Raw genomic sequence first — 14,533 nt, 5'->3', positions numbered from 1 at the left:
CAATTTACAACGGTTTCAAATTACAACCATTCCTTCTGGAACCTAACCCCGGCGTAAACTGAGGGCTACCGCAGGTGGCCCTCGTTTTACAACGGTTCAATTTACACCGTTTCAGAATAACAACCTTTTTTTCCAGTCATGTGACTGCTATTGAAAAGCATTGAGAAGCAGTGCATTTATTAAAATAGCCAGTAGGTTGAGCTGTCTGCTTGTGTTGCAGCAAAGCCAAGCAAGCTGAAATTAATCAGTTTAACCAGACCTGCGCTATTGAGCATATTTCAAAGGAACAATATCTTCCTGTCTATAAATCAGTCCAGATTGGAATGCATAGAAAGAACTGTTTGCAGAAAAATGCAAGTGAAGTCTGTGTTGTGTGATTATTTTATTAGGTTTATAATGCTGTTTAGCATTTAAAGTCTTCATTTCAAAGCTTTAAAAATAATTTATTAGGTGTTACTTATGACAATTTTGAGAGGGGCCTGGAACCTATCTCCCTCACTTCCCATTGACTTACATTATAAACTGGGTTTCAATTTACAACGGTTTCGATTTACAAGCATTCCTTCTGGAACCTAACCCCGGCGTAAACTGAGGGCTACCTGTATTTGCATTTTTTTTTCTATAGATTGCGGGGGAACTTTCTGATTTTTGTATAGTATTTATTTGGCTTCATAGACTGGAGGGAGCTGTTTGTCCCATGCATTTATTATTATTTTCTATTTTATGCTTTTGGTATATGTATGCTTTTGGTATTTATATATATAAAACGCAATAAGTTAGGAGCCTCTGGCTCCTGGGTTTGTCGAGCCTTAAATATGTGTGTGTGTGTAGAAAAAAAGTGCCTCCTTAATGGTGTAGTATATAAAAGCAATGTTTAAAATCTTCAACAGAGAGAAGAATCTCACGCATATGATATTTGTCACCTTAGCAAGTGTTAACAAAGGCTTTCTGGAATAGATTGCAGCTCCTCAGCTAGTTGTATTACTCAGCAATAACATGTAGATAAATCAGAGCACATTAGGTTTAAAAGTCTGTTTTAATGTATAAGTGGAGAATGACTGCCTATATGGAAGGCTTGTAGTGCACACTGCGGCCGCCCTACAAGGATGAATTAATTGAATTCCGCATGTAAATGTACAGGAAGGTGTCCTAGGTGGATTGATGGGCCTTTTGGACATCTCTTGTGGCAGCAGTTTTACTACGTACTTAAGAATAAGAAGTCCAGTAAAATCTTCAATATTTATTAAGCTACCACAGCTAGTTTGCAGAACTGGGAAGTTCACTACATGGAGGAAGTTTGTGAGGTTTATTAAAGGGCCAGTAAACCTACAAAATAATGTTATATAATTCTGCACATGCAGAATTTTTATAACATTAGCTTAGCGGCAACTTTATAAATCAAAAGCTTTCAGAGATTTTTTATTCCAAAATTGAATTTACCTGAACTCCGCTCCAGGCTCTACTGAGTGGGTCTTGTTTTTCAAATGTGCTTCACAAGCGTGCTGTCTAGTCACAGTGCGCCCGATTGCACCATTAAACTGAATGTAGCTCACTCCCACTATGCTCTGGTAGCGGGAGCGAGCTCCATTCAGTTTAATGGGGTGATCGGGCATGCTGTGACTAGACGGCGCACCCGTGAATCGCTTTTGAAAAACAAGACCCACTCAGTAGAGCCTGGAGCGGATTTCAGGTAAATTCAATTTTGGAATAAAAAATCTCTGAAAACTTTTGATTTATAAAGTTGCCGCTAAGCTAATGTTATATAATTCTGCAATATGTGCAGAATTATACAACATTATGTTGTAGGTTTACTGGCCCTTTAAATAAGGAGTGTAGCTCCATGCCTTTGTGTATGCAGTGTTCTCTCCAGGACATATTTAATGTGTACACCACCCAGCTGATTTTACTGACCAATTTTAAGCTAAAATTAGATAATATTAAATGTTTTCAATGTGTGCTGCACAAATTACCATTAAAGGGATAGGAAAGTCAAAATTAAAGTTGCATGATTCAGAGAGAGCACTTAAAAATTCACTACTATTTTCAAATGTGCTTTGCTCTCTTTGTATCCCTTGTTGAAAAAGAATACGCACATATCCTACACTAGTGGGAGCTAGCTGCTGATTGGTGCCTGTACACATTTGTCTCTTGTGATTGGCTAACTAGATGTGTTCATCTAGCTCCCAGTAGTGCAATGCTGTTCCTTTAGCAATGGATAACACGATAATAAAGCAAATTTGATAATAGAAGTAAATTGGAAAGTTGTTTGGAATTGTATGTTTTATCCAAATCATGAAAGAAAATGTTGGAGTTTCCTGTCCTTTTTAAATCAATTTATGCTAAATTATACAATTAAAGTGTGCTTTGGATAGCTTAATGGGACATGAAACCCAAATATTTTCTTTCATGCTTTAGGTAGAAAATACAATTTTAAACAACTTTCCAATTTACTTTTATTATCAAATTTGCTTCATTCTCTTGGTATCATTTTTTGAAGGAGCAGCATTGCACTACTGGTTTCTAACTGAACACATAGGTGAGCCAATGACAATCTGTATATATATGCAGCAACCAATCACCAGCTAGAACCTAGGCTCTTTGCTGCTCCTGAGCTTATCTATATAAACATTTTAGCAAAGGATAACAAGAGAAGAAAGCAAATTAAATAATATAAATCATTTGGAAAGTTGTTTAAAATTGCATGCTTTTTCTGAATCATGAAAGAAAAAAAATTGGGTTTCATGTCCCTTTAAGTAACACCTATAAATAACAGAAAATGTTATAACATTGCAATGTATTTTACTGCCACCACCCGGCTACTTATTGCCTCCCAGCTCCCCACATTTTCTGAAGATAACACTGAAGATATATTTGTGTGTGTGTGTGTTTCTGTCCCTGCCTTTGTGTGTGTATGTCCCTTACTTTGTCTGTCCTTGCCCGTATGTGCATGAAACTACATTTTAGAAAACCTTATATGAATGAAGAAAATACTGTCAGTCTGTCTCCATCTCTCTGTCATTCCCCACACCTTCCTATAATTCAATATCCATTTTTTATACAACTACAGCCATACAATACTTACAAAATGTACAATTTTATCTATCTATTTATTCTCTATGGAACATCATACTGATGTGTGCTGTTTATTTTAAGGGAGCAGACTTCACTAGAGGAAGGTGAAGTTCCATGGCTGCAATACCATGAGGATATTGAAAGCAGCACAGATGAGGAAAATGAAATGGGCAGCCAGTTTGTGCATCCAGGATTTTTCATGCTAGATGGAAATAACAATTTAGAGGATGACTCAAGTATGAGTGAAGATTTAGAAGTTGAATGGAGGTAAATGTGACCTGTATATAATATAGAGTTGCAAATAGCATTTAAAAGTTTTAATTTAAAAAACAGCTCAAATAACTATTTTTCTTTATATTACCAATCCAGCACCACTATTTAAGGTTACCTAGTCTATTTAAAAGAACATAAGACATAGAACTAGATAATGTTGTCTAGTATAACCGTTATTATTTGCAGTGGTAATGGAATTAAAGGCATATAAGGGTGTGGGTGGCTTTCAGTTTGTAGCTAATGAATATACAATCCCTTTGTATTCCTGCAGTGTAATATACTATTAACACTAAGAAGCCATCATATAATTTTAGAAATTTTAAATGATTTACCAGGATTTAAAGTGAATATGAAAATTTCAAGTTTGCGTATATGTGTGTGTTTATGGTGTAATGAACAGTGAAATAATTTTCTATTAGTTCCAGATCCTTATATGGTAGATAACAAGCTAAACCAAAAATTATTTTATGAAGTAAATCATGTAAACATTTAAAAAAAAGAATAAACACATTTGTACTTTTGAAGGACAGGGAAGATTGATACTTGAAACATGACATTATGCAATTTTTGGTACTAACAATTTCCCTTAATGGACATATATATATATATATATATATATATATATATATATATATATATATATATATATATATATATATATATATATATATATATATATACCTTAAATATAGGGAAATTAGTAAAAAGTTTAAATCAAACTTTAAAAAATATGCTACATATCCTTCTCTTAGAATGCTATATTTGTAGATCAGTTAAAGGGACAGTCTACACCAGAATTGTTATTGTTTGAAAAGATAGATAATCCCTTTATTACTCAGTTCCCAGTTTTGCATAACCAACACAGTTATATTAATATACTTTTAACCTCTGTGATTATCTTGTATCTAAGCCTCTGCAAACTGCCCCTTTATTTCAGTTATTTTGACAGACTTGCAGTTTAGCCAATCAGTGCCTACTCCCAGATAACTTCACTTGCATGAGCACAGTGTTATCTGTATGAAACACATGAACTAACACCCTCTAGTGGTGAAAAACTGTTTAAATGCATTCTGAAAAGAGGTGGCCTTCAAGGTCTAAGAAATTTGCATATGAACCTCCTTGGTTAAGTTTTCAACTAAGAATACCAAGAGAACAAAGCAAAATTGGTGATAAAAGTAAATTGGAAAATTGTTTAAAATTACATGCCCTATCTGAATCATGAAAGTTTATTTTGGACTAGACTGTCCCTTTAAAGTGTGCTACATTTTTAAGAACTGTTGATTGACAAGTTTTAAAAAAGTGTTTCACAACCTCTCTTCATAAATATAGCTAACACGGTATAAGGTCATGACCTTTTTTATTATTTACTATGACGTGACCATAGAAACATAGCTATTAACAACAGATAACATAACGTAAAGCTAGAAAAAATACTTTTGATTTTAAAAATATTTTTTTCAGAATGCTGGATGACTTTGGTGATGGATTAGGTGTGGCTCAAGCTATACCATATGTAGATCCTCATTTTCTTACATATATGGCTCTTGAAGAACGTCTTGCTCAGGCAATGGAGGTTTGTAAGCAATTCTAGTCCCTCTGCTATATACATTTTTTTTTTTTATGTAACTAACATGATCTTATCATTTTCTTTTTGATTGCTTAGTTGGGGACTCATATATTTTTGTTGATTGTGGTTGAGCAGGGGGGTATAAATTGGGTAGAATTCAAGTAAAGCTTCCTAGAAAATGGTATTGTATTGAGCCTGTTGAACTTCCGATGCATAGGTAAAATTTAGTGGGAGCTTGATCAGTTATTTAGGTAACTGTAACATTATAAAAAGTTGAGAGATATTTGGATCTTAAAACTAAAAAGAGATGGGTTGATGCAGTATTATAGGAAGGGAGAATAAACTAAGATTGGGAATTTATAGTTTCATGGACATCTGCTGGTTTAAGTCATGGTCTCTCCAGATAACCGGCACCAAATATTTGCCACCAGAAAGAAAAACACCATTGACGTAAATCTTCCAACAAAAGTATTTGTTAATGGGCTGATGAGTTGAAGGTTGTTTAAATGTCTGCAGAATAGCCTTGCTACATTGCCAGCCTATGGATATATATATCAAATAAATAATACGTTTAAGGTTCTCTTCCTTGTTTTTGTTCCTGTATTAATTTCAATAAATATTGTGATGTATTGCATCCTTTCCACATAATTGTTTGTAAATATGTAATCCATTTAGGTTGTTTTAGATTTTGCAGCCATGTTATATGAATTCTTCCTTATTTTTTTTCTGACACTTAATTTGTCCTCTTCTATGAACATCAACAGAACATTAAATATTGTACATATATTAAAAGTTAGCAAAATGGATTGTTCTGTATATTTACGGGGTCAGTTAGTATCAAACACGTAATGCAATGTCTGGTATCACATCCATATAAATCAGTTTGTTATTCATTATATTAAAGGGACATAAAACCCATTTTTTTTCTTTCATGATTTAGATAGAACATAACATTCTAAAAAAGTTTCTAATTTACTTCTATTATCAGATTTTCTTAGTTTTCTTGTTATCCTTTGTGGAAAAGCAGAAATGTAAGCTCAAGAGTGTGCACGTGTCTGCAGCACTATATAGCAGCAGTTTTGCAACAATGTTATACATTAGCAGGGGCACTAGATGGCAGCACTATTTCCTGTTATGTAGTGCTTTGGGCATGTGCATGCTACCTACCTAGGTATCTCTTTAACAAAGAATAACATGAGAATGAAAAAAAAATTGATAATAGAAGTAAATTGGAAACTTTTTAAAAATTGTATCCTCTATCTGAATCATGAAAGAATATTTTTGGGTTTAATGTCCCTTTAAATACAAAGGCCTAATTGCTGTTATGAGCAGTATAGAGTTTAAAGCACTTCATAAAGCACTGTACAGGTGGCCCTTGTTTTACAACGGTTCAATTTACACCGTTTCAGAATAACAACCTTTTTTTCCAGTCATGTGACTGCTATTGAAAAGCATTGAGAAGCAGTGCATTTATTAAAATAGCCAGTAGGTAGAGCTGTCCGCTTGTGTTGCAGCAAAGCCAAGCAAGCTGAAATTAATCAGTTTAACCAGACCTGAGCTATCGAGCAGATTTCAAAGGAACAAGATCTTCCTGTCTATAAATCAGTCCAGATTGGAATGCATAGAAAGAACTGTTTGCAGAAAAATGCAAGTTAAATCTGTGTTGTGTGATTATTTTATTAGGTTTATAATGCTGTTTAGCATTTAAAGTCTTCATTTCAAAGCTTTAAAAATAATGTATTAGGTGTTACTTATGACAATTTTGAGAGGTCTCTGGAACCTATCTCCCTCACGTCCCATTGACTTACATTATAAACTGGGTTTCAATTTACAATGGTTTCGATTTACAACCATTCCTTCTGGAACCTAACCCCGGCGTAAACTGAGGGCTACCTGTATATTGAATGTTTGACAACACCAATTAGCAGCTAGCTCCTAGTAGTGTATTTCTGCTCCTGTGCTTTCCTAAATAACAAAATAATTTTTATATGCAAATTGTGATAAACATTTTAACTTTGTAAATGGAAACGGAAGAGTACTAAATCACCCTCTTTATATTGTATATTGCTATATTAAACTCTAGGTGCCAGATTACAAGTGGCGCAATATCTGGATTTTTTGCTCCAAGTAAAATTTTAACGTGGCCGAGTTAGTACACGTATTACAAGTTGAAAGTAAAAAGTTAGTGAAACTTGATTCATGATAATTTTACGACAGTTATCACGACCACGTTAACTTCTGTAAAACAGTGCTTGGAAGCAAAAACTGTGAGATATTAACTATCTAATTTGCATATCTTACCCAGAGTTCCCTGATGCATTGGTGACAGTGTATGCAGAGTATTTCTGTGCTAAAGCAAGTAGGGATACTTGCCTAGATCTGCTAATTTTCAGTTCAATAATTCTATACCTCTTTCTCTTGTTAAGTGTATCCAGTCCACGGATCATCCATTACTTGTGGGATATTCTCCTTCCCAACAGGAAGTTGCAAGAGGATCACCCACAGCAGAGCTGCTATATAGCTCCTCCCCTCACTGCCATATCCAGTCATTCTCTTGCAACTCTCAACAAAGATGGAGGTCGTAATAGGACTGTGGTGTTTTATACTTAGTTTATTTCTACAATCAAAAGTTTGTTATTTTTAAATGGTACCGGAGTGTACTGTTTATCTCAGGCAGTATTTAGAAGAAGAATCTGCCTGCGTTTTCTATGACTTAGCAGAAGTAACTAAGATCCTTTGCTGTTCTCACATATTCTGAGGAGTGAGGTAACTTCAGAGGGGGAATGGCGTGCAGGTCTTCCTGCAATAAGGTATGTGCAGTTAATATTTTTCTAGGGATGGAATTTGCTAGAAAATGCTGCTGATACGGAAGTAATGTAAGTAAAGCCTTAAATGCAGTGATAGCAACTGGTAGCAGGCTTATTAATAGAGATACATACTCTTATAAAAGTGTATTTTAAAACGTTTGCTGGCATGTTTAATCGTTTTTTATATATGTTTGGTGTTAAAACTTATTGGGGCCTGGTTTTTTCCACATGGCTGGCTTGAATTTTGCCTAGAAACAGTTCCCTGAGGCATTCCACTGCTGTAATATGAGTGGGAGGGGCCTATTTTAGCGCATTTTTGCGCAGCAAAAATTACAGACACAGACATCCAGCTACTTCCTGCATGATCCAGGACTTCTCTGAAGGTCTCAAAAGGCTTCAAAAGTCGTATTGAGGGAGGTAAAAAGCCACAGTAGAGCTGTGGCAGTTGTTGTGACTGTTTGAAAAACGTTTTTGTCATTTGTTATTCCGTTTTTGTTATTATGGGGTTAATCATCCATTTGCAAGTGGGTGCAATGCTCTGCTAACTTATTACATACACTGTAAAAATTTTGTTAGTGTAACTGCCTTTTTTCACTGATATTTCACTGATATTTCAAATTTGGACAAAATTTGTGTTTCTTAAAGGCGCAGTAACGTTTTTTATATTGCTTGTATGACTGTAACACAGTTGCAATTCCAGAGAAATTGTGTAGGCTGGATAGATACTATGTGGTGCCGGTGTGTACTGATGTTTTTCCTATACCTAAAAGGCTTACAGAAATTATTAGCAAGGAGTGGGATAGACCCGGTGTGCCCTTTTCCCCACCTCCTATATTTAGAAAAATGTTTCCAATAGACGCCACTACACAGGACTTATGGCAGACGGTCCCTAAGGTGGAGGGAGCAGTTTCTACTTTAGCAAAGCGTACCACTATCCCGGTTGAGGACAGTTGTGCTTTTTCAGATCCAATGGATAAAAAATTGGAGGGTTACCTTAAGAAAATGTTTATTCAACAAGGTTTTATTTTACAGCCCCTTGCATGCATTGCGCCTGTCACTGCTGCGGTGGCATTCTGGTTTGAGGCCCTGGAAGAGGCCATCCATACAGCTCCATTGAATGAAATTATTGACAAGCTTAGAACGCTTAAGCTAGCTAACTCATTTGTTTCTGATGCCATTGTTCATTTGACTAAACTAACGGCTAAGAATTCCGGATTCGCCATCCAGGCGCGTAGGGCGCTATGGCTTAAATCCTGGTCAGCTGACGTGACTTCAAAGTCTAAATTACTCAACATTCCTTTCAAGGGGCAGACCTTATTCGGGCCTGGCTTGAAGGAAATTATTGCTGACATTACTGGAGGCAAGGGTCATACCCTTCCTCAGGACAGGGCCAAATCAAAGGCCAAACAGTCTAATTTTCATGCCTTTCGAAATTTCAAGGCAGGAGCAGCATCAACTTCCTCCGCTTCAAAACAAGAGGGAACTGTTGCTCATTCCAGACAGGCCTGGAAACCTAACCAGTCCTGGAACAAGGGCAAGCAGGCCAGAAAGCCTGCTGCTGCCCCCAAGACAGCATGAAGGAACGGCCCCCTACCCGGAAACGGATCTAGTGGGGGGGGGCAGACTTCTCTCTTCGCCCAGGTGTGGGCAAGAGATGTTCAGGATCCCTGGGCGTTGGAGATCATATCTCAGGGATATCTTCTGGACTTCAAAGCTTCTCCTCCACAAGGGAGATTTCATCTTTCAAGGTTATCAGCAAACCAGATAAAGAAAGAGGCATTCCTAAGCTGTGTGCAAGACCTCCTAGTAATGGGAGTGATCCATCCAGTTCCGCGGATGGAACAAGGACAGGGGTTTTATTCAAATCTGTTTGTGGTTCCCAAGAAAGAGGGAACCTTCAGACCAATCTTGGATCTAAAGATCTTAAACAAATTCCTCAGAGTTCCATCATTCAAAATGGAAAATATTCGGACCATCCTACCCATGATCCAAGAGGGTCAGTACATGACCACAGTGGACTTAAAGGATACCTACCTTTACATACCGATTCACAAAGATCATCATCGGTTCCTAAGGTTTGCCTTTCTAGACAGGCATTACCAATTTGTAGCTCTTCCCTTCGGGTTGGCCACAGCCCCGATAATTTTTACAAAGGTTCTGGGCTCACTTCTGGCGGTTCTAAGACCGCAAGGCATAGCGGTGGCTCCTTATCTAGACGACATCCTGATACAGGCGTCAAGCTTTCAAATTGCCAAGTCTCATACAGAGATAGTTCTGGCATTTCTGAGGTCGCATGGATGGAAAGTGAACGTGGAAAAGAGTTCTCTATCCCCACTCACAAGAGTCTCCTTCCTAGGGACTCTTATAGATTCTGTAGAGATGAAAATTTACCTGACGGAGTCCAGGTTATCAAAACTTCTAAATGCTTGCCGTGTCCTTCATTCCATTCCACGCCCGTCAGTGGCTCAGTGCATGGAAGTAATCGGCTTAATGGTAGCGGCATTTGCGCGCCTGCATCTCAGACCGCTGCAATTATGCATGCTAAGTCAGTGGAATGGGGATTACTCAGATTTGTCCCCTCTACTAAATCTGGATCAAGAGACCAGAGATTCTCTTCTCTGGTGGCTATCTCGGGTCCATCTGTCCAAGGGTATGTCCTTTCGCAGGCCAGATTGGACGATTGTAACAACAGATGCCAGCCTTCTAGGTTGGGGTGCAGTCTGGAACTCCCTGAAGGCTCAGGGATTGTGGACTCAGGAGGAGAAACTCCTCCCAATAAATATTCTGGAGTTAAGAGCAATATTCAATGCTCTTCTAGCTTGGCCTCAGTTAGCAACCCTGAGGTTCATCAGATTTCAGTCGGACAACATCACGACTGTGGCTTACATCAACCATCAAGGGGGAACCAGGAGTTCCCTAGCGATGTTAGAAGTCTCAAGGATATTTCGCTGGGCAGAGTCTCACTCTTGCCACCTGTCAGCGATCCACATCCCAGGCGTAGAGAACTGGGAGGCGGATTTTCTAAGTTGTCAGACTTTTCATCCGGGAGAGTGGGAACTCCATCCGGAGGTGTTTGCTCAACTGGTCCATTGTTGGGGCAAACCAGAACTGGATCTCATGGCGTCTCGCCAGAACGCCAAGCTTCCTTGTTACGGATCCAGGTCCAGGGACCCGGGAGCGACGCTGATAGATGCTCTAGCAGCTCCTTGGTTCTTCAACCTGGCTTATGTGTTTCCACCGTTTCCTCTGCTCCCTCGACTGATTGCCAAAATCAAACAGGAGAGAGCATCAGTGATTCTGATAGCGCCTGCGTGGCCACGCAGGACCTGGTATGCAGACCTAGTGGACATGTCATCTCTTCCACCATGCACTCTGCCTCTGAGGCAGGACCTTCTAATACAAGGTCCTTTCAGTCATCCAAATCTAATTTCTCTGAGACTGACTGCATGGAGATTGAATGCTTGATTCTATCAAGGCGTGGCTTCTCCGAGTCAGTCATTGATACCTTAATACAGGCACGAAAGCCTGTCACCAGGAAAATCTACCATAAGATATGGCGTAAATATCTTTATTGGTGTGAATCCAAGAGTTACTCATGGAGTAAGGTTAGGATTCCTAGGATATTTTCCTTTCTCCAAGAGGGTTTGGACAAAGGCTTATCAGCTAGTTCTTTAAAGGGACAGATCTCTGCTCTGTCTATTCTTTTGCACAAGCGTCTGGCAGAGGTTCCAGGCTTTGGTTAGGATTAAGCCTGTGTTCAAAATTGTTGCTCCCCCGTGGAGCTTAAACTTGGTTCTTAAAGTTCTTCAGGGAGTTCCGTTTGAACCTCTTCATTCCATTGATATTAAACTTTTATCTTGGAAAGTTCTGTTTTTGATGGCTATTTCCTCGGCTCGAAGAGTCTCTGAGTTATCTGCCTTACAATGTGATTCTCCTTATCTGATTTTTCATTCAGACAAGGTAGTTCTTCGTACCAAACCTGGGTTTTTACCTAAGGTGGTTTCTATCAGGAATATCAATCAAGAGATTGTTGTTCCATCATTGTGTCCTAATCCTTCTTCAAAGAAGGAACGTCTTTTGCATAATCTGGACCTAGTCCGTGCCTTGAAGTTTTACTTACAGGCTACTAAAGATTTTCGTCAAACATCTGCCCTGTTTGTCGTTTACTCTGGACAGAGGAGAGGTCAAAAAGCTTCGGCAACCTCTCTCTCCTTTTGGCTTCAGAGCATAATACGCTTTGCCTATGAGACTGCTGGACAGCAGCCCCCTGAAAGGATTACAGCTCATTCTACTAGAGCTGTGGCTTCCACCTGGGCCTTTAAAAATGAGGCCTCTGTTGAACAGATTTGCAAGGCTGCTACTTGGTCTTCGCTTAACACCTTTTCAAAATTTTACAAATTTGATACTTTTGCTTCTTCGGAGGCTGTTTTTGGGAGAAATGTTCTACAGGCAGTGGTTCCTTCCGTTTAAGTTCCTGCCTTGTCCCTCCCATCATCCGTGTACTTTAGCTTTGGTATTGGTATCCCACAAGTAATGGATGATCCGTGGACTGGATACACTTAACAAGAGAAAACATAATTTATGCTTACCTGATAAATTTATTTCTCTTGTAGTGTATCCAGTCCACGGCCCGCCCTGTCCTTTTAAGGCAGGTCTACATTTTAATTAAACTACAGTCACCACTGCACCCTATGGTTTCTCCTTTCTCGGCTTGTTTCGGTCGAATGACTGGATATGGCAGTGAGGGGAGGAGCTATATAGCAGCTCTGCTGTGGGTGATCCTCTTGCAACTTCCTGTTGGGAAGGAGAATATCCCACAAGTAATGGATGATCCGTGGACTGGATACACTACAAGAGAAATAAATTTATCAGGTAAGCATAAATTATGTTTTTTTTGTAATGGAGGATTTTAATCTCATGGGTTTATCTCTTTTTATATATATATACACACACTTACACATAATAGCCCTTTCCAGTCAATCAACCTATATTTATATGAATAATTTTTATCAGATAGTGTATGTATGAGTATAACACTTTTTTTTTTATCTACTAAGTTGTGCTTGGTGCTTTTTTTAACCCTTACACTAAGTCTTCACCCTCGCTAACCCAAAAAGCGCAATTTTTGTAATACACAAGCAAGATAGTGAGGTTGCAATATTGCTTATCGCGACCTGTGCTATCTTTAGTGTGCCACTTGTAATCTAGCACTATGTAAGGATTGTACTAAATTTTTGTCAAAAATATAATAGCTCATCAAGGGTCTGATGATCGAAAGCTCTCTGCTCAGGTGAGATAATCTAAAATGATCCTCCAGCACTGGAAAATCCCTAGTGAAAAGTTCAAAAGGCAGATTTTGCTATACTTCTCCAAAAGGGTGTTCCCTGCATTTCTGTATGTGATGAAGAGAAAAGCCCAGTGCAATATAGCACTGCGTGAGATGACAGTTCTGCTGCATTTACACTTTGTGCATGGTATTCTAAATTACTTTAAGCTTCTGATTGCATTTTATTACATTTAAACTTTGCACTTTCCATTTTTTATTTTATTTTGTATACAGCAGTGTATTTAGGATTGTGATTTTACACATTATGATTATGCTTTCACAGTTTCTGTGTAATTGCACTTTGCATTTCTTCTATTGAGCAATAAACTGAAAAACTGCCAGAAAGTAATGAAGTTCTCTGAGAAACTGAAGCTATGAGCCAAATAATAAAACATTCTCTAGTTTGTAGAGAAATTTTATTACAGACTTCACAGGGGCTGAACTCACTGAAAAAGGGTGGAACCTGGAAGTCCCAGATAGATGGAATATGCTTTCCATAGAAAGTATTGAAGCTTTCTGGGATACACAATTTCACATAGGAGAGAGTGAAGGTAACCAGAGAACACCTGGGGCTGATAAAAAAGGCTTACTTTTCATCAATTTCAAATTTAAACTGAAATGTTTTCACTACAATTTAACTTGTCTTTGTCTATATTTTTGTATATATTACTTTTCTGTTAGTTAAAATAAATGTATTGTAAAATTTTAGCAAACTTCACCTGCAAACAGCTGGTAAGATAAATCCATGAGACCAGATTGTTTAAAATGCTTACATCATTTCACAAGATTTTTGAGACCTTCAGACATGCCCAGGGAACAGCCTTATCCCTCCCACTTTCTGAAACTCTGTTTTAGTTTACAATAGAGCAATTACAAAATGCAGTGTTATTAGTAAACGATACACAGAAATATACAAAGTATGATCCTAATTTGTTAAAGTAATACTGAAACCTTCAAAACCTAATCTGAATTTGTAAAATGTTTGCTGGATCTAAATCTTAATGTTTAAAATCTAAAAGAGAAAGTGCAAAGCTTTTAAATGCAAGAATACTGAAAGGACCGAATCTGAAGTGTAAAGTAATATAAAAAATAATGCACAAAGTGTGTTACAAAACAAAATTGCAGTGATATATTGCATTGAGCTTGTCTCTCTTTCAGATACAGAACTGAGAGATCTTTCAGTGCTTGAGAGTTGTGCCTGTTTTCTTTTGAGCATTCATTGAGCTCAGCCCCTTTAAAGTCAACTACAATTTCTCTCCACGCTGAAGAGTCTTTGATCATCAGGGCCTTGGCTTTCTTTGAAATATTTGGTATGGAAAGATATTTATTAGCTACTCATATGATTCTTTCTTCAGAATGCTTTGGCACATCTAGAATCTCTTACAGTCGATGTAGAGCAAGCCCACCCACCAGCTAGTAAAGAAAGTATAGACTGCCTGCCACAAATTGTTCTAACAGATGAGCACAATGGTAAGATACTATAACGTT

The 14,533-nt window shown here is 37.9% G+C and overlaps 1 protein-coding gene across 3 annotated transcripts in view; it reads left to right on the top strand.

Annotated features, from left to right (window-relative positions):
* PJA2 (praja ring finger ubiquitin ligase 2) overlaps nt 1-14,533 on the top strand; it is a gene marked incomplete at its 3' end in the record, with an annotated part of 143,254 nt that overhangs the window by 115,835 nt on the left and 12,886 nt on the right. For all 3 annotated transcript variants that reach the window (XM_053701532.1, XM_053701534.1, XM_053701533.1), the window contains 3 exon segments: nt 3,154-3,339; nt 4,807-4,918; nt 14,401-14,515. In XM_053701532.1, the coding sequence (XP_053557507.1) occupies nt 3,154-3,339; nt 4,807-4,918; nt 14,401-14,515 (413 nt within the window).

Source organism: Bombina bombina, chromosome 2 (assembly GCF_027579735.1).
Source record: "Bombina bombina isolate aBomBom1 chromosome 2, aBomBom1.pri, whole genome shotgun sequence".
NCBI classification, from domain to species: Eukaryota; Metazoa; Chordata; class Amphibia; order Anura; family Bombinatoridae; genus Bombina; species Bombina bombina.
The sequence above is the reverse complement of the archived record's forward strand: the minus strand, read 5'-3'. Positions and strand labels throughout refer to the sequence as shown.